At 59.0% G+C, this 19,994-nt stretch overlaps 1 protein-coding gene across 1 annotated transcript in view; it reads right to left on the bottom strand.

Moving 5' to 3' along the window:
* RGS9 (regulator of G protein signaling 9) overlaps window positions 1-19,994 on the bottom strand; it is a 56,039-nt gene that overhangs the window by 32,009 nt on the left and 4,036 nt on the right. Inside the window, exons 2-9 of the mRNA XM_057713883.1 lie at window positions 19,394-19,490; window positions 15,816-15,866; window positions 14,268-14,374; window positions 14,021-14,072; window positions 13,708-13,766; window positions 12,457-12,533; window positions 6,630-6,711; window positions 700-771 (exon numbers count right to left, since the gene is read on the bottom strand). Of these exons, the coding sequence (XP_057569866.1) occupies window positions 700-771; window positions 6,630-6,711; window positions 12,457-12,533; window positions 13,708-13,766; window positions 14,021-14,072; window positions 14,268-14,374; window positions 15,816-15,866; window positions 19,394-19,490 (597 nt within the window). The remainder of the gene's footprint in view (window positions 1-699; window positions 772-6,629; window positions 6,712-12,456; window positions 12,534-13,707; window positions 13,767-14,020; window positions 14,073-14,267; window positions 14,375-15,815; window positions 15,867-19,393; window positions 19,491-19,994) is intronic.

Below are 19,994 nucleotides of genomic sequence, written 5' to 3'. Positions count from 1 at the left end.
GGGCCAGGAGCCAGGGAGGCACGGAACGCCCCGCGGTGCCCAGGGCCTCCCCCCAGGCGACAGGCCACAGTGGGGGAACCCTAACCAGGACGCCTGCTGTCTCCCAGCTTCTGAGCTGCGTTTCTGTAAATAAAATCCCCTCACAGGAAGTCGGCCATCCATACCAACAGTGGCCTGCTGGGGGGAGGGGGGCCTTTTGAAATAAAAAGCACAGGAGAGTCTTTGCAAAGATCCCAGCCGACGGAGAAGAAAAAGAAAGTGGGACAGTCCAGGTCCTGCCACAGGGATTGAGGTGTAAACCCAATGTCGACTCAAGGTTTGTGAGCCAGGGGCCTGGGATTTTCAGAGGGGCAAGGAACGGGCAGAAATTGTGTGGGAAATGCCTGTCTGTGCAGCTCTGGGTGACACGGGCCCATGACGTTCATCTGATTTTCAAAGGGGGAAGAGACTCAGAAAAGTCTGAAAACAAACCAGTTAGATCCCATCTGCTCTGACCTGCTCGGGCCGCCTCTGGCCTCTCTTGACCAGAACCCTTGCCGTGGCCTCCCTGCTCTTATACCACAGAGCCCACGGGCCTCCTGTCTTTGGCAGCCTCGAAGGGGAGGTACCACTGCCCCACAGACACACACAGACAACAGACCCCTTCCCAGCCCGAGACCCTGACCCGGGGCCCGCCCCGCGCACGCGGCAGAGACCTACCTGGTTTACCTGGACGTCATTCGGATTGGTCACTCGGTCCAGGCCGTGGTCCAGCACGTCATGCATTCCCGGCTAAACGGGAAGAAACAACAGCAACAATGAACGTGAGGACCACTGCTGGGAGAGTCTCCAGTTTCTGATGAACTCTGGATCTTGCCCAAGCTGCCAATCGTGAGACCAAGCTGAGGGCTGTGGCCCAGCCCCTGGGGAGCTACAGGGCTGTGTGTAAGATTTTCCAGGTGAGCTGGTGTGTTTCACGGGGCTACTGCACCACCACAGCATCCCCAGGACCTAAAACAGCGGGAGGGAAGGAGGGAGGGAGGGAGGCAGGGAGGATGGATGAACGGGTGAATAAATAGAGAGGGAGATGGATGAACGGATGGATAGATGGAGGGTGAGTGGATGGATGGATGGATGGATCGATCGATGGATCAATAACAGGCAAACTCAATCAGAGTTCACCGGGATTAGCACACGGGCCCCTGACGCCCCGCAGAGCCCGCCTCCTGCTCCACAGTTCACTGCGTCTGAGCGTCCAGGCATCAGTCAGCACCCAGAGGTTCCAATCCCGGTTCTGCCCCCTCCCAGCCGTGAGGAAGATCTAGGAAACGACTTCTTCCCTCTGCCCTTCCTGCCCTGAGACCTGCAGACGAGCCCTCCTGCCTGTCGGGTTCCCGTGAGGACTTAGCACGATGGAGCATGACGCACTCGGCGCACGGCCGCGGTTCCCGAGTCAGGGCTTATGTCACCGTAAGGCCGCGTGTGCCAACGCCCGGCCCGGAGCAGGTCTCAGGCTTCGCCCGGCTCCGTCAGGCGCCACCACCCCTGCCCTGCCAGCCCGGCGGGGCTCTCCATTCCCCGAGGCCAGCAGGTCAGGGCTTCCACCTCCTCTCTGTCTGTTTGGTGCAGGCAACCAGCTGGTACAAAGAAACCCCCGAGGCTGACAGAAGACGGGCGTGTACACACAGACACTTGTACGCTCGCACACTTACAACTCACCCCTACACACTCACTCACACTCAAAGGCTCCCTCGCACACACACACCCCTCCCCCTTACAACTCACATCATCACACTTTCACACCCTACAGGCAGGCACTCGCGCCCAAACCCAGGCACACGTGCTCACGCCTGCGGCTCACACACACACGTACCTGCAGAGCCTCACACACCCAGCCTCAGCCCCCAGCCCGCGCCCTCGGGGCCCCCGCCCTCCACGGGCCCTCCAGCCTCAGCGGCTTCCCTGCGGTCCTCTGCTCACACCTGGGGTTCCCCCTCCAACCCTCCGCTCTGAACGTGGCCCACACCCGGACATGAGCTCGGCTGCTCGACGGTGCACCTGTGTAATGGGCGCAGGGCTCTCAGAGCTGGGGCCGCCCCGCCGGCCTCGTCCTGCCGGCCGGTCCCCTCCAGGCTCCTCAGCGGCTCTGGCCGCCCCCTGCGCCCTCCCCGCCTCTCACTGCTCCCCTCGAGCGGCAGCCCCACCCCGGGGGCCCTGCCTTCAGACCGCGCCACGGGGCGCCGTCCCCTGCTGCTGGCCTGGGGACTCCCAGGCTGCGTCCACGCCGGCCCTCGCTCACCCACTCCGTCGTCCACGCGTCCACCACGCAGCGTGGGGGTCTCTGCTCCCCTCAGCCGTCACCAGAGCCGCCGCTGACACAGCTTCTGGGGCACAAGAGGCCGCTGGGGTGCAGACACCGCAGAGCGGACCGTCGGCGCCCAGGAAACAAGGGCCGCGGTGGCCCGGCGGTGGTGGCTGTCAGCAGACGGGAGCCGTGCGGCCCAGGCCACGTGCAGGAAGCCCCCTCCCCCCCCAGACGCCACCCCCCCTTCCGCCCTCTCCAGCCAGAGGAGCTGTGAACGCCAGGGCGCCCAGGAACATCCCCGAAGCAAAAGTCAAAGAGACAACTTGCTAACGGCTTCTAACTCAGGTTAGGAAAGGACCCTCGCGCCCCCAAGGGCTGCCCAGCAGGGGGGGACAGTCCCAGAACCGGGACCGGAGCAGGGCCGGGGTGGGCGCCGCTGCCCCGTCCCTCCCGTCCCCTGTCTGTTCTCCCTTCTCTCACCATCACGGTCTCCCCAGCGTACAGCTCAGACCTTTCGGGTGCACGGCTCAGAAAACAAGGAACACACAAAATACCAGGTAGTTTTAAAAACAAAATAAAACAGGGGACGGAGAGAGAGACGACGCTGACACAAGGAGGCAGGGTTAGAGGGAGCAGCCGGAAGAGCCTGATCTTGGCGTGAACGTTACGTCCGCGGAGAGCCGGTCCCAGACCCCGGTGTGAAGCAGGACCCCCGCCCCTCGGGGCCGTCCCGGCGTCTGTACAGGACACGTTCGTCTGTGCAGTGGCTCTAGTCTTAGCCCTTCCACCAGACGGTAAGCTCCCCGAGGGCCACGTCTGTCTCGGCTCCCAATACAAAGAGCCCCGCGGCCTCGTCAGCCCCCGGCACAGGGTGGGAAGTCACGAAACAGACGTTTGCGGGGGTTTTTTTAACTTGGATCAGAGTCAGTGGAGTCTTCCATCCTGTTTTCATGATATAACATTATCGGTCAGGCCACTTTCCTAGGTTCATAAATGGCCTTTGAAGATAGTCTTTTCGTAGTGTCACGTGTTCCGGAACGTGGATGTACCTTCATTCACTTTGCCCCTCCGTCTCTGGCCATTCAGTCCAACCTCAGCAGGAAGCAGAGGACAGACACCCGCTCAGGTGAGCGTCCGCACTTGTGGTTGAAACAAAGGCCGTTTAGCTCGACCAGCAACAGCCTGACTTAGAGCGCACACGCCAGAGCCGCCTCTGTCCCCGGACCACATCCTCCTCGGCCCCGTGGTCCACGTGTCAGGGACCGTGTCCGGGGGGGGGGGCACGGGCGTCACAGGCGGCGCAGCAACAATGCACGGGAGGCCTCAAGGTGACGTTTCTAAAGGAACCGCTTCTGTCCTTTGGCACAGTGAACCGCTGTGTGCGTCGTGTCCAGATCTGCACTCTGCTCCGCTGGGGTAAAAGATGCGAGAGGAACGTGGTCTTCCTTGCTTCTGGGTGCTGCCCTTCCCTGAGTCCGTCCGCCCCCACTGCGCCCCTCACACTGAGGTCGCAGCTCCGGGAGCGGCCGGCTCCCCCGTGCCAGCAGTTTGGACGTGGAGCTGCTTGAGCTGCGAGGGGGGCACCGCGGGCGCACCTTCCACGGCGGCAGCGTGCCAGACGGAGGCGGGTCCACGCCCCAGCACCGCCCGGGGCCGCTGCCCTCCCTGAGACGATGCCCCCACACCTGGATGCGGGACGAAGACACGCCTACGTCGGAGCGGCGCGGTCAGGTCCGCAGGGCGCCAGGCCCACAGCATCACACAGGCACGCGGCAGGCAGCTCAGCCGCCTGCACGTCACGCCCAGCGCCCGGCCCCTCGGCCGCCGCAGACTCGGGGCCCAGGAAGGTTTCCTGGACTCAGGAACAGACAAGTGAGCAGGGGACGAATCTGTCCGGTAGCTATGACAGGTGGCTACAGTCACCCCACCCCGCCAAACGCTCTGTCTGCCCGGCGGGCTCCTTTCCCACCTGACAGTGTGCGGGGGGCCCCTGGGGACAGCCTGACAGCCCCCAAGCGCCCGGGCTGCTGGGTTGTCGGACGGACTGCTCCGTCTCCAGCCGAGACAGCCTTCACACCGGACGCTCTTCAAACAGGACGCGTCCCTCATCCTGATGCTCTCAGGCCACCAAGGGGCTGCAGGTTTTAGGAAAGTCAGAGAGAGGAGGAGCCGGAGCACCCGGCCTCACCCCCGACGCCGGGTGTGGTTTTGACCAAGGGAATCGGCGGTGAGAGGGCCGGGGCGGGGAGAGCGGTTCTGCGTCCGGGGAGCTTCACGTCGGCTCCAAGCACGTCAGCCTCCTTCTGAACGCGGCCCCCAGTCATCGAGGGGACGTGCGCCTCTGACACCTGCACCGTGTGCGTGAGCGCGGCAGCGACCCTGCGATGCTCTCATGACCGAGGAGGTGACAACAGGCCTTAAATGCACAACGACATCACGGGACACTGACGTGGGAGGCGGACGAGCACGGGGACTGGGCGGGAGCGCTCTGCGGCCAGTGGGTCCGGACCCCCTGGCGCCCACGCGCTGGCTGCACCTGGCGCGTCAGCAACGGCCCCGAGCCTCCGCTTCCTCCTCAGCGACACAGGGCTAATTATATCGCCTCCCACACAGGCCGCAGAGGCGGAACGAGGAAGTGCGTGCACAGCGAGGCTCAGTGCAGAGCCCAGGGCACCGTAAGCCCTCCACTCGGGTCTGCCGCGGTGACGACGGGGACGGCGACCATGCAGACGATGGAGGTGATGGGGGGGGGGCGTGGGGGTCGAGGGGGAGGTGGCAGTGGAAGCGGCCATCAGAGAGACAGGCTGTCGAGGGTCCACGCGTCTGTATCACACGGCGGAGGGCCACCCGGCCACCTGCCCGGTGTGGGGGCCGAGCGCCACCCCGGGAGAAGCGGGCACGATGCGGACAGTCTGTGTCTCACTGCGTCCCTGTGGGCCTCCCGGCTGCAGGGACAGAGGGGGGAGAGGGACCTGGGCGGATGACGAGCACGCCAGAGGGATGCAGGTGCTCGCCCACCCCCACGGCACGGCGCCTCCGCTCGCGATACGGAGGCCGCCCCCATCCTACGAGGAGCAGGACCGCCTGGATCACGGGTACCGGGGCACCCGTGCCCCTTCCAGCTGAGCGGCCGGTCCACCGTCTGCTGTTCTCCTCTCCGACGTCCCTCGTCCCCCTTCAGGGACAGATGACAACACGGGCTGAGCAAGACCCGGTTCCCTCTCACACAAAGATCTCACTCCTGCGTTACCAACAGAGCGGCGTGTGGGCTCTGCCTCCAGGACCCTGTGCTCAGTCAACCAGCCTCTGGCTCAGACCCCCGGGGACCCACGTCCGGCATCGGCTAACGGGTCTGTCTGGAGGAGGCACCCTGGAACAAGGCAACACCAAACAGGCTTCAACCCCAGGAACTTAACCTCGGCAACAAGACGTCCAAACCCACGCCCTCGCAGATGGAACACCTTATGGGATGCCCGTTTTGAATGCAGAAAGAAAATTAGCAAAACAGCCAAAATCTGATGGGCTCCCAGTTCAAAAACTCCAGGAGCTTTGGCACCATGAGTGACGCAGCTGGCTCTCTGGTTCTGAGAACGCGGTGCCGGGTCAGGCAAGGAAACTAAAGGAGGAGGAGGAGGAGGGACGTGTGTTCTGAATTCTCCACCCTTGAGAATCCCTTTCACATCTCCCACCTCCAGCCCCGGGGGCCGCTCACGGGCCTGACGCAGGAGGGAAGCGGGGTGTGCGGTTCCCCGCGGAGGGGGGTTACCGCCGCTTCTCTGCGCTGGGGACGCCGCTTCCTTCCCAAGTAATGAGCCGTGACAAGTCACATCACGCGTGTACAGCCTGTCCCTCCAGGCCACTCAGCACCCCAAAGCCAGAGACTAAGCCCGTCTTTACCCTCCCCCCCTCCTCCCATCGCCGCCGCCGGGGACCAGATCCGGAAGAGGAAAAGGAGAGGCTGCGAGACACAGGGCGTGGCGGCGGGAGGCAGGCTTCCAGTTCCCTATGCGTGAGATTTCTCCAGCTGTGCAGCCTGTGTTCCTGATGTTCCTCTCATCCTCCTTTCCCAAGGCGTCGCGTGCCGGCCCTCACACGAGGCAGGCTCCGTCGGGCCCCCCGTTAGGGATGCTCACGCCGTCCTCCCAGCCACGCAGGGGCCACGTGCAGACTCCATCCCGATCGTGAACTTCCTCTTGCAGCCAGAGGCCCGGGGTGTGCGTCAACCCCGAGCCGCGGCCCCGCAGGTTCGCGGCTCGCTCCAGGCGGAGATGCGCCGCATGAGGCTGGGGCGTCAGGGCGGGGGTGGGCACCAGGAGAGACGGGCGGGACAGGGAGCGGCACTCACCGGGCGTCGGTGGACCAGCCAATACGCCTTCTCCTGGCAGTCCAGAGCGTACCTGTCCGCTTTATTCCTCTCCCTTCCAGCCCTGAAAAGCCAAAAGCCACGTTAGAGGCCAGTGAGATTTCGCATCTTCTGCTCCCTGACGGACCGCCTCCCCGCGGGGCCCCACGGCGACCCCTCTCCCGACGGGCCCAGAGAATCTGCGTTTGCCACAATAGCAGTACTGAAAAAGAGCAAACAGTCACGTCACTCTTGTATGCTGGGAGCCCTGCTAAATACTGTTACACACATTCACGCGTGGAACCCCCCCGGGGAGCAATTCTCACGCTGCCGTTCAGGGACTGAAGCAGAGCCAGGCTGCACGCCCCACGGAGGGTCACGCTGTCAGCAGGGGGCAGAGGCCGGACCTGAACCGGGGGCCTGGTCCCAGCGCCCAGCTCCCCCTGAGAGTGCCAGGGTGCGACGCGGTCGTGCCTCCACCACCAGCCTGAGGGTCAGAGCATCTCCAGCAGCGTCTCGGAGGGCGCGCGTGTGCGTGACAATTCTGGGCTGACATCTGCCCACCTGGTCTCCGGCTTTCTCCCTGCTCTGCTCTGATCAACAACAGAATCCACATCTGGGTGCGGAGGCAGCGGCGATGCCAGAGCCCGGGACGGGGAAAATGCGGGCCCCGGGCAGTCCTGGCTGCTCGCTACCTGTCAGTTTCACACAGTCACTTCAAAGCGCTGGTGCCACACGAGGCTCCTTCCCAGCCCAGCTTATCCCTGTGAAAGGCTGTGTACGCGCCCTGTCATCTCTCCGTGCCACCCCCCAGTACAGGCAGGGAAGGGTGTTGCGCTTTCCTCCCACGGGGCGAGGTAATGCTCCTCACGTGCCCTATCCAGCGCCATTGCCACGGCGACCCGTGCTCCGCTCGCACTGCTTGGTTCCCAGGCAACGCAGGATGACGCACACACCCTCCACGAGACAGATTCACGTGCCAGCTAGTGTATTGTGAATAGCATAATATCCAGAGAGCCAGGCGGGTGGGGAGTGCCCTTCCAGCGGGGTGTTTTGCAACCTCCTCCAGAAATTAACTACGAACACTGTCGCTCCAGCCTCCCCGTGCCAACCCAAGTGGAATTTCTACCAGGTTAACTACCCTGTGTCCTCAGGAAGATGGGCCGCAGATGGCCCAAGGCACTGTGGACTTTCCATAATGCTGGACCGCCTTGGAAATAGAGTCGATCGCTAATCCACTGCAATGTCCTTTCTGGCTCTGCTCTCGTGTGACAGAGGTTATTGGAGGAGAGAGGTGATGAATGCACCTGAGAGCAGCCGTGAACGAGGAATGACCTCCGTTTGTCATGTTCTGATCTTTATAGCAACAGGACCCCTTAACCAACCACACTTTCACTCACTCATGTCTTGATCAGTCTCCACTCTGTCCCGAGCACTGGGAGAATACAGTGATCCCAACAGACCGCGATGGACTGAACGTCTGCATCCCCCGAGAATCCGTACACTGAAGCCCTAACTCCCAACGCGATGGCCTCTGGAGACAGGGCCTCGAGGAAGGGATTAGGGTTTAGAAGTAATCAGGTGAGGTCCTGAGGGTGGGGGGCCCTTATGACAGGATTAGTGCCCTGGTAACAGGAGATACCAGAGTCTCCCTGTCTCTCCGTCTGTCCGTCTCTCTCCCCCCATGTAAGAACACAACGAAAAGGCAGCTGTCTGCAAGCCAAGAAGAGAGTCCTCATGAGAAACCAAACCCTGCCAGCTCCTGGCTCCCGGACTTCCCTCCTCCAGACCTGGGAGAAGATAAACGTCCGCTGCTTAAGTCACCCAGTCCGTGGTACTTTGATCTGGCAGCCTGAGCAGACTGACCCACAGACATATTGCTTGCCCTTGAGTAGCTTTCAGTCTAAACATTCCACACATAGTCACGAAATAATGTAAAGCTGCGTCGTGGGCTCCAAGGACACGTGCAGTGCACGACGGTGCAGGGTCCCAGAGAGCCGGCGTGGCGCTTATTAAACACGCCTGCAGTCCTGTGACGCTTCTTCCCCTGCCAGGCGGGTCTCTGTCCTCCCCCACGGAGACCAGGCGGGTCTGTGGCGGTTTCGACCAACAGAGTACATCAGGAACGCGCTGTGCGATTTCTCAGGCTGGGCCCGCACAGGCAGGGCAGCTGCCACCCTCCTCAGTGGAGTATTTGCCCTCAAAGCTTCCAACGCCCTGCAGGCAGCGTGATGCCTGGTGCTGCGAGGAGGCCAAGGCGGACCTCGCGGAGGGACCCAGAGGCTACAAGAGGAGGAAGCAGCGCCCCGCCCTCCCCCTGCAACCCTCAGAGGCTCTGACCCACAGCTGCCCCGCCGGGCCTCCCAAACTCCAGGCCTGCAGAGACCTTGGGAGGTAGTAAGATAACTGCTGCCACTTTGAGCCACAAAGTTTCCGGATGATCTGCGTGCAGAATGACAGCTAATCAGAAAGGCTTCTTTGACTGGGACTGACGTATATACACACGACTATATATAAACTAGATAACTAATGAGAACCTGCTGTACAGCACAGGGAACTCGGCTCAGTACTCTGTAATGGCCTATATGGGAAAAGAACCTCAAGAAGAGTAGATCCATGTCTGTGTATAACTGACTCACGTTGCTGTACAGCAGAAACGAACACAACACTGTAAATCAACTATACGCCAATAAAATTTTTTTTTAAAATGCATCTTTGAGCACATGACACTTGAACTGAGGGTGAGACAGGATCCCGTTTGTGTTTCAAAACTGGGGGCACATGGGAGCAGAGGATGCTGCCTGGTCCGGCTGACAGGGAGGTTGGCTCGACCAGGGTAGAGGTGACGGAGGCAGACAGACCGAAAGGGACAGGTGTGGTAGAGGGATTCTGCCAGAGGTACCAGCAGGACTGGAGGACTGAGCACTGGACACGGGCTGGGGAGAAGTGAATGGGGTTCCCTGTACCGATACGGGTAACGCTGAAGGAAGAGAAGGCTCGGGGGGGTGAGGTGGAAACAGGCAGGAACGGGCAAGGTAAGCTGAAGTGTGATGTCAACGTGAGATGCTGAGTTTGTAGCTGAGGTGCTGAGTCTGGGCTTCAGAAGAGAGGTCTGGTGCAGAGACTCGGGGTAACACAACGGGTGCCTCATGAGCCAGGCTACACGGCCAGCCTGATCTTGTGGTGAGACCTCGTGCTTGTATTAGTTACAAGCTCCCAGAGAAACAGAAGCTGTAGGAGAATAAATAGACAGAGACGAAGACTGTTTCAAAGAATTCACTCACACGAGGCTGGCGAGTCCAAATTCTGCAGGACATGCCTGAGCCCAGGGAAGAGCTGATGCTGTAGCTCAAGTCCAAGCCCGCTCAGAGGCAGAACTGCTTCTTCCTCGGGGAACCTCCATCTCGTAAGGCCTTCAACTGTTTGGACAAGGCCCACCCCCAGTGGGGAGAGTGACCTGCTTTACTCAAAGTCTACAGACTCAGCGCTAATCTCATCTAAAAAATACCTTCACAGTGACACCTGAGACGAGTACCCGACCAACTCTCTAGGCACCATGGCCCAGTCTAGCGGACACATAAAAGTAACCGTCACAGATGCTACACCTGAAACCTGAGGCAGCCTTTGAGTGCAGCAACGGAGTCGGTGGGGAAAAGCCAGCACCTCAGGAGGAGAGCGGCTTTCGGGACGTGTTCATCCCAAGGCGTCCAGGAGCGAACGGCTGAGGGGCTGCCCTGTGATGTGGGCAGCGCGCAGCTTTACCCAGGCCGAGCGGTGGGGCTCGTGGGAGCCACGGGGGGTACGTCTGTGCCGCAAGGGCAGCTCAGGGGTCCACAGCCCTCTGGGCCCCTGGGCTCATCCCGCTCAGAGCAGAGAGGAGAGGAAGACGGAGAGGAGTCGGGGCTGGGGAGCGGGCATGTCCCAGTCCGCTCCGTGTCCCTGGGGCCAGGCCCAGTGCTGGAACCCCATAGGCACTCAAACCCGCCCCCTGAATGGGAGGAACACCAGCCCAGGCTGGACCACGACCTCGCCGGGTGACCTCGGCCCACCCCTGTGACCGCGCTAAGCCTCCGTTTCCCCGTTTGCAGATGTGAGGGGCTCCAGGCACCTCCTCTCCCCAGCACGGGATGAGACGGTGCACGGAACCCACCCAAAGGAGCCTCACACACAAATGCACGTGCTGGAAGATCAGCAAACGGCCCCCCCAGCTGCGCTGTCTCAGAAATACCCAGGCAGAGACCCGCTCGTGGGGAAGGGCGGCGCCAGCCGCCCCCGCCACGTCCCTCCCCCTGAACCTGAGGCCTGCACAGACGCTCCCCCGTGTGAGCAGCAAAGCCGCTCTGCCTTTAGGAGCTCTGTTTCCCCCGACTGTTATCTCTCTGCACAGCGGCGCTCACCGCCTGGGACGGTTAATTTCACGGGCCCGGGGGTGCCCGGGCGATGGGTCCACGTTATTCTGGGGGCGTCCGCGAGGGTGTCCTCAGATGAGGGTTCCTCCAGTTGAATAGGACACATGAAAGGAAGCGTCTCCTGCCTGGTGGCCCCGAGCTGGGACGTGGGCTCTTCCCACCTTCAGACGCCAGCTGAAACATCAGCCCTTCCTGGGGGTCCAGCTGGCCGACCGCAGGTACTGGGACATCTCAGCCTCCGTAAGGAACCGTGTGACCCAAGTCCTTACAATAAATCTCAATCTCAGTCTCTCTCCTCTCTCTCTCCCCCTCCTCCCCCCACCACCCCCTCTCTAGACGGATCAACAGATAGAGATCCTGTTTCTCTGGAGAAGCGGGACTCACCCACCGCGACTCCTCTTCCAAGGCTCCTCCCTCCAGCCCAACCACGCGCCAGCCAGTCTAGACCTCCAGGGTCTGGACCTGCCCGGTGAGCGAGGCCGGGCTGGACTCACCTGTTCTGGTGATCACGGGTGCTGGTCCCCAGATATTCCCGACTCTCCCACATCGCAGACACACAGGAGGACTGCACCCCTATGTGTCCTCCTCTGAAACCAGCATAACCACAAGAGCTGCCTTGGCTAGTGAATTGTGAGCAGAAGTGACGTGGGTCCTGGAGTGGGCGCAAGTGTGTCAGGACCCCAGCTGACCCACCGTGGACACGTGACACGAGCAAGAAATGAGTCTTGTGGCTTCATGCCTCTGATTGCTGGGGGATGTTTGTTACAACAGCTGAACCTCATCCTGACTGATACACTGTCCCCAACATTTACGTCTGGCTCTTACAGACAAGGCAGGGCCCCCAGGGGACGTTCAGCTCCAGTTTTGAACTAAGCCATGAGCGGCTCTAACAGGCAACTCTGATGACATCTCTCCCCTGTTTAAGATCCCTCTGTGCCCCCCATGGCCCTGAGCACAAAGCCTTCTCCCAATCTGCTCCTGCTAACAAGTTCCGCCTCCTTTCCGCCAGTTCGGGGCTTTGCACTCTCTGTGCCAGCTCCAAGGAGCAGCATCGAGCAGGCACTCCCTTGCCCCCCAGACTCTGGTTCTGTCTGCTTAGAGCACCCTCCATCCCACCTCGCCTCTTCTGTTCTGTCCATCCACCACCATCCTTCACCTGGACACACCCTACATGGCCTCCAGGTTCAATGTCATTTCTGCAGCTCCTTCTCCAAACCCCGACGTGTGGCTCTCAACTCACTGAGGCATCATGGCCTGTCTGCTTATCTGCCAGGCTCCCTACACGAGGCCTCTGCCTTCCCTATGCCTCGCCCACTGTTTAACACATAAACGCCCAATAAAAGTTCATTTTATTAAAAGGAAACAACAAAGGAAGGGAGGGAGGAAGGACAGCCAGAGGACCAAGGAGATCTTTGACTCACCGGTACTGCTCTTTGGCCTGCATGATGACAAAGTCCCACTTGTAGTTAATTTTTTTGTTCAAGAAATTGTAATTTTCCTAGAGAAGGAAAACAAAATGAGAACACTGAGCCCCACGACCTATACTGCGTGCAGAGGGCAGGAAGCCCTAAGTCAACAATGAGACCCAGCCAAATGGTCTCCCAGCCCAGCTGTGCAAAGGCATTCGTTCAAAGGGCAGCACCGAATTCTCAACAAGCCTTCACAACAGAAGCCACAAGTTGGCTTGGATTTTTTTAAGTAAATGTATCCTAACTCTGATTAGGAAGTGGCGGGGCGGGGGTAGTGTGGAGAAGAATACAGAAACTTAATATTCAACAACAGAGCACAACAAATCCACAAAGCTAAGCCCGAACACCAGTGTGATGCTGGCTCTTCTAAAAACATGTTTGTAAAAAGTAAAAACACAGCAAGATTGTTGCTGTCTGCCCAGAAAACTAGCCTTTTGAGGGTTAGGGTGTGTTCTTTGAGAAATCTGACTCATCCTGCCTAAAACAAAAGTCTGCACTGTTGTTTTCCCATCTCAAACTCAAGTTCAAATCTGTCCATTCTGTAATACACATTATCACACGTATTAATTAAGTCCTATTACTCTGGGACAGCAAAAGGAAAGTGGTAGCTACTTTGTGCCCAGTAGTTGCTGAGGCAAGGGCTTAAACTACAGTAGGAGAAAGTGAAGTTCAACGTGGGCGAGAGCTTACTTCAGCCAGCTGCTTCTAAATATACGGATGGAATTTGAAGAAGAATGGATACTTGTATGAGTATAACTGAATCACTTTGCTGCACACCTGTAACTAACATATCATTGTTAAGCAACTATACTCCAATATAAAATAAAAATTAAATAAATAAAAAATAAATAAATATATGGATGGATGAGGGATGGTGGGATGAGGGATGGAGGGATGGATGAGGGATGAGGGGTGATGAGGAATGGAAGGATGAGAGAGGGATGGATGAGGGATGCAGGGATGGATGAAGGGTGGATGGATGAGGGAGGGAGGGATGATGAGGGATGGATGGATGAGAGAGGGATGGATGAGGGATGAGGGATGGATGAGGGAGGGATGGAGAGATGGATGAGGGGTAGATGGATGAGGGAGGGAGGGATGATGAGGGTACTTATGAGTGGAGTAATGGGAGAACAGGGGGAAACAGCTCAAGACTATATTCCACTCAATTATAAGAACCTATACTTGAAAGCATCTCTATACCTTTTCATATTCTTCTAAAACCCCTTTCTTCTTGATATTTCGCTTGGCCAGATATATGGCTGGAAAGAAAAACAATGACATTTTCCATCATCATCATATTTCAAAACCCCTCTATGTATGAGACTGTTGTGCTCAGCGTGGCAGACAGAACACTCAGCAGACCTGGTCCCTCCCCTGGGAATCACTCCTCATACAGATGCGAACTGACATAAAGGCTGTGATGACAGCAAGACAAATGTCACCCAAATGCAGCAAGTAAGTAGGCAGCACGGTAAGCCCTCCCCAAGGCACAGGCGGAGGGGCGGAGTTTTACCGTAGTCTGTGTCTTCAGCCGGCCACTGCTGGGCGGGCCAGAAATACGGCGTCTGCAAGAGAAGCCAGGGGGCCGGGCTTACACACTGGGCTGCGAACCCCTGGCCCCCAGCCCCGCAGCCTAAAACATAAGACTGCCTTAGCCCCTCCGCTGTTGCTAAAGATCTGTGAGGATGCAAAGCCAACCAATCACCTTTTCAGATGACATTAACCCCCTATGAACACCCAAGGTCAAGGCCAAGGCTCACCTGAAATCGATAGAGGCTGCTGTCAGCCTTGAGAACGAGGTTCTTGGGGTCTTGCAGGGGATAAATGTAGCCGTACTTGACAATAAAGTTGCCCAAGTTCTGTGCCTCTGGGGAGAAGAGGTTGAGACAAGCAAGTTAAGAGCACAGGCCAAGGGCAGGCGCTCACTGCCCCGCCCCCACACAGCGCCCCAAACTCAGAGCAGGTGCCCCCATCCTAACAGCGCTTCAGCCAAGAAGTGGGGACAGGGTGGACAAGTATCAGCTGGGGGGAGGCTAAAAGGAGGATCCCCCAGCCCGAACCCCCAAAGGACAGCTCAGGAAACCTGGCAGGGAGCCAGTGACCCCAGTGTTGAGGGCGCCACAGGTCGCCCACTGCAGGCGTTGGGGTGGCAGGTGGGGAGATCCTGGAGGAGCATCGTTGGGGCCTTTGGGTCGGGGGCGGGGTCCCGAGGAGCAAGGAGAGAACGTCTCTGTTTGACCAACAGGCACCTCTTCATCCCGAGACAGGCAGGAAGGGGAGGCCGCGTTTATGGTCAATTTCTACCCTGAGCTCAACTCTGCCTGCACCCGGGGTCCATTCCCTCTGGCTCCTCCCCACCTCCCTTCAACTCCCACCCTGCTCCAGTCTGCTCAGAAATATAGTCTTGGTTCCGGATTTGCATCAGATAAAGGAAAATGGTCCTGGTTCGTTCTCAGAGGCACCAATGAGAGCAGGTGTCTCTCTACCATCGAGAGAGAATTCCAGCCCTCCCATCCTCCAGGCCCCAGGACCCAACCCGCATCGCATCCCACAGCTCAGCCTCCCAGGAGTGGGGAGACTTCCGCCCCACCCTCCCTCCTCGGGTCCCCCTCCCTCCATCAGAGACCAGACCCTCACTGCGTGAACAGCCGTTTCTGCTCGTGGCAAGTGGGGTCCCCAGAGTCTTTCTGCTCCAATCCCTCCTTCAAACTGCTGCCAAACACCCCAGCTTAGATCTGATTACCATACACACCGCCACACTGAAGCCCCCACCCCACCACGGCTTACTACGGCCTTCTCCCAGATAAAACTTGGAATCTGAGAATATACCAGGTGCACCCCTCCTGCCCGCTGCCCTCCACACCCAGCTGACGTCGCTACTCCCCTTTTCCCGTCCTCACTTCTCCATTTCTCGTTCATTCCACGTCTACATCACTGCTTTTGCTCATCTCCCCTCTGGGAAGACAGACCCTCCGAGCTCCCTCCACAATTCACAGTCAACATTAGTTTTAAGACCAAGTATACGTATGCATCCGGGGAAGTCTTTCTTGATTGACTCCCCTACAATGACTCTTTGTGATTGACACGCTCTCAGAATTTTGTACGAAACCACAATTGTGTCCCCCAGTTATCACGCCTTCCGCTGTGAGTCTGGTCGTTTTACCCATGAAGGCCTCGTCTCTCCAGTTAAAATGTCAGTTTCTCAGAGACGCAGGCTGAGCCTCCGTGTAGCTTCCACCCTCCAGAGATGCCCCCGGGGGACGCGCGCACGGCAGCCCTTGGTCGCTGAGGAGCAGACGAGCTCTTACCCGGACCGGAGACCCACAGGCGCTGGGTGATCCACTGGAGAACGTCACTCCCTGCAGAGCACAGAGATCGGCCGTGGTCAGAGCCTGCGCCACGCCCACGCCCCCTCCACACTGCGGTCCAGCTGGCCTCCTCCCTGTGCCGCCGTCACCTCACCCTTCTCCCGCTCGGAACTCTCCGGGACGCCCCTCCACCTCTCCCCTCAACTAAGTCCAGTCCAAACCCTGCAGCCCATAATTCAGGGCTGTCCGCGATCCGACTCCAGCCAGATTTCCAGCCTGACGTCCCCTAGGCCCCTCCAGGCCTCACCTCTCTTGTGGGACCTATTTTCTTTCTTTGTAATAATTGGTGCCTGGACTGTCATTCGTTAAGTGGGAAATAAATAGACTAAGTCCGAACAATGGAAAAAAAAAAACCAGGCCCAGAGCAAGCTGGGGATGGAGCCCGGACCCACGGGAGTAAATCAGAGCCGGGGATGGGAGAAGAAGGGGGTGGGCCAAGGGCGGGTGGTTCTCTGACACCCCCAAGTTCCCAGGCAGAGCTCTGACGGGTCAGAGAATTCTAAATCCAAACCCGGCTTGCCAGGTCGTTGTGAAGATGCTTTTGTCAAAGGATAAGGCATTTTTTAGGAACACTTTGCCGGCTGATTTACAGCTTCAGACCACGGAATGTGGGCTCCCTCTGCCCTCTCGCCCTGGGCCCTGCAAGTCTGAGGGGCTGGCCTGGGAAGAGCGCAGACGGCACGCCAGCGTGGAGAAAGCAGGGGAGGCACGCGGTCAGAAGAGAAGGTGCATCCCTCCCGGCCCCACCCCACGGGGGTTCGGATTGACCTCAGGGCCAAGGCAAGTCAGGTCCCGCCAAGTCCAGAGCTGACGCAGGACCCAAGGAAGCTGTGGCCTCCTCCTCAGCCCGGGCCCTCCAGCCCCATCAGCAGAACACACTCCTCGTGGGAGGCGGGCAGGATCCTCTCAGAGAAAGATGCCCCCCAACTCTGATGCCATCTTGCGAATGCCAGTGACCACATTTCCCAGCAAACGCAGCTGCTTTCCAAAGGCTGAGCTGGGTCCCCTGCCGGCGTGGAAACCGGCCCACAAAACCCACCACGGAGGAGGCTCAGGTATGAAACCCCACTGCCTGTGTCCTTGTGGCCTGACTGTTGCAAAGGACATGAAGGGGCGTTTCTTCCGATTCCCTGGGGGGAGGGGCGGGGGGAGGACCTTATGGCCCCTCCCACACTCTCTGGGCTGGACCACCTCCCAGAGCGTGGCTGAGGATGGACACGCAGTAACTGCCCTTCCTACACACGCCCGGGGCGCAGATATCCAGCCACCAGCTCTCTGTGCCCACGTGCCACCGTGACGGCTTTAAGAGGGTCCTCTGTGGCTCTTGGCTTTATTCAGCACTTGGCTTATCCAAAAGCAAAATTCTTCATCTAAAATCCCACTTAAAATCCTACTTCATCCCAAATCTCTACACGGTGGTGTGCAGACCAGGAAAGAGAGCCCCCGGCAGAGAGCAGACGGGTTAGGGCGCCCCACCAAGGAGCGGAGGGTTTTCTCGTCCACTTGACGGCTTCCTGAAACAGACCGAATGCGATTACTGGCCAGCGTGGCCACCGCGTGACCTGTGCCAACAGCACGACCGGCGGCTCAGCTCCCACGCCAGCCACCGCCGTGCCCGGGGTCCTGGTCACCTGCCCCCCGAGGAGTCGGCAGTGCTGATCCGATCTGCTCTGACTCGTGCCAGTGCCGCAGGGCAGGGCTCCTCCGGGTTCCGACCGCGGCTGGGACTCACCCGTGTAGTAGGAACAGAGGAGGACACGGCTGGGTGGGCAGCCCACCCCCCAAATCCAGGAAACCAGGGGCCCCACGTGCCAGGAAGGAAAGCAGCTCCCACGCCTGGACAGGGGACGAGGAGATGGACGCTGGAGGCGTGGAGCTGGGCTCCAACCCAAGCTCAGCCTTGGATGCGATTAGTGACGTGGGGACAAGATGCTGAAACACCGTGTCTCCATGTCCCCAGCTGCAGCAAGGGGCTGGGTGGTCGTATCCCCCCCACGCTCGTCACGGGTGACCAGGGCAGGCACTGGCAGCCTCGGGCCCCCACGGAGCATCACGGAGCCGTGGCAGGTGGACACCAGCTCGTCTGGTTCCTGCAGGCATCCCCTGGGGCAGAGGTCACTGTCTCTGCTCATACAATGAGAAAATGGAGACGAGGGCTACACAGAAAAAAAAACAAAAAAAGAGGCACCCGAAGGATTGAATCCCAGGGTGCCTGACGCAATGTCCAGTGCCCTTTGGACAGTTGGAGACCAGGACGCATTCGTGCATTTGATGAACTTCCATTACATGCCCACCCTGACCCCCCGCTGCGTTAAGCGCTGGGGTTACTCAGATGAGCAAGACGAGATCTCTCCCCTCGAGGGCTGCCCAGTGCAGTGGAGCATTCGAGCCAGAATTCATGACAACCAGGAGGGGAGAGGGGGCAGGGGGCAGAGACACCCTGAAAAGTCTGCCCATCGGTCCCTGCTCTTGGGGCGCCGAGGCTGCTCTGGGTCTTTGCCTTTCCCGAGTCTAGACCATCAGAGTTTCCTTCTCTTCGGTGAGCCAGCCTGTCCGCGCCAATCAATCCCTCTACCGCTCCCGCCGGCCAGAGCTGCTCTTCTGTCGCTCACACGCAGGGAACCCGAGAGATGCCCTGCTGGTGGGGGGACACTCCTCCTTCCAAGCAGCCAGATGGGGAAACGCGACACGGCCGGCCGTGCAGAGACCCCAGTACCTCGAGTGAAAAATACTCAGGTCATGGATGGGGTTGAGCGAGGGCTCACAAGGAACACAGCACGGCAGTGAGTCCCAGGCGTGGGCTCCGAGAAGCTGTCTGCCTCGGCAGACGACACGTCTCGGTCGGATAGCGCAAAACCCAAATCACAAAACAAATGCAACACGCCAATCAAAACGCATCCTTATTTGGGGGTCCAGCTCCTTCTGCCGATATCCTGACATGGCGCCCTTTATCCCACCCACAGGAAAAGGAGACGAAGGTGCCCTCCCCTCGGGAGAGCCGAGAAGGGTCTGAATGTGAATCAGAAGACGGGGAGGCTGGAGAAGACAAAGGCCAGGTTTTTTTTTTTTTTTGCCAAATAGTATTTTTTCTGCTACTTGATTTTATTAAAACAAAACAAAAAAAGCAAACAAATAAAAACAACAGTAAAGGTTTTTAAAATGACCTCCCGGGAAGAATGGCTTCACAAGCTGGCCTACTGGATTCTTTCCTCTCTCCTTCCTGACTCCCTCCCCGGAAGGAGCCTGTGGTCCAGGAATTGGCAGGTAGGCAGCAAATATTTTCGGCTCTGCGGGCCACCCTACGGTCTCTGCACAACTATCTAACTCTGCCACTGCCACGTAAAAGCAGCCACAGACGATACATAAATGGGGACGTGTAAGCGGAAGCACAGTTTTCTGTTCCAATAAAACTTTATTCACAAATACAGAACACAGGATGCATTTGGCCTGAGGGCTACAGCTTGCCAACCCCTGTGTGTGGTCTGTTCAAGCCAAGATCAACTCACAAGACACATTACCTGTCATGGCGTGAGGGACGCTGATGACCGTGACCTTCTGGTTCTGCACTCTGACCCCCGTCTCCGGGTCCTGCATGTCCTTGACGAGGGCTTCAATCTGCAAGACAGAACCGCCCAAGCTGGCCGCGCAGAACCATCTCGAAGGCTGAGTGAGGCCCTTCTGGCAGCATCGAGGGCGCAAAAGACGCAAAGAGGAACACGGGGGTGCCTGCAACCAGGAGCCCGCCCACCGCCTAGACGGGCAGAAGGAAACGCGTATTTCACCTCCCTGGGCGTGAGAGCTCGGATGGATTCATTCTGACGTGGAGACTCTGCAGAGGCTTTTCGGAGAAGATGGGACTTAGCAGAAATAAGGGTTTTGTCGGATGGAAAGTGAGAGAGTGAAGTGAGGAAAGGCATGGGGGGACGATGGGGCCCAGGGCGGGGCTGGGGCAGGAGGCGGGGAGGTGAGCCTGGGATGGAGGGGGGGCCAGGTCCCAGGGGGCCTCGGATGCCCCCAGAGGGTGGGCTCTGTCCCAGCCGCTCTGGCTGGGCGTCCTGACACGTGGCCCATGACAGAGAGAGGAGTGCGGAAGCCTGAAGAGAGACAAGCGGGCCGTCC

The sequence above is a fragment of the Hippopotamus amphibius genome, chromosome 17 (assembly GCF_030028045.1).
Source record: "Hippopotamus amphibius kiboko isolate mHipAmp2 chromosome 17, mHipAmp2.hap2, whole genome shotgun sequence".
In the NCBI taxonomy this organism is placed as follows: Eukaryota; Metazoa; Chordata; class Mammalia; order Artiodactyla; family Hippopotamidae; genus Hippopotamus; species Hippopotamus amphibius.
The sequence above is the reverse complement of the archived record's forward strand: the minus strand, read 5'-3'. Positions and strand labels throughout refer to the sequence as shown.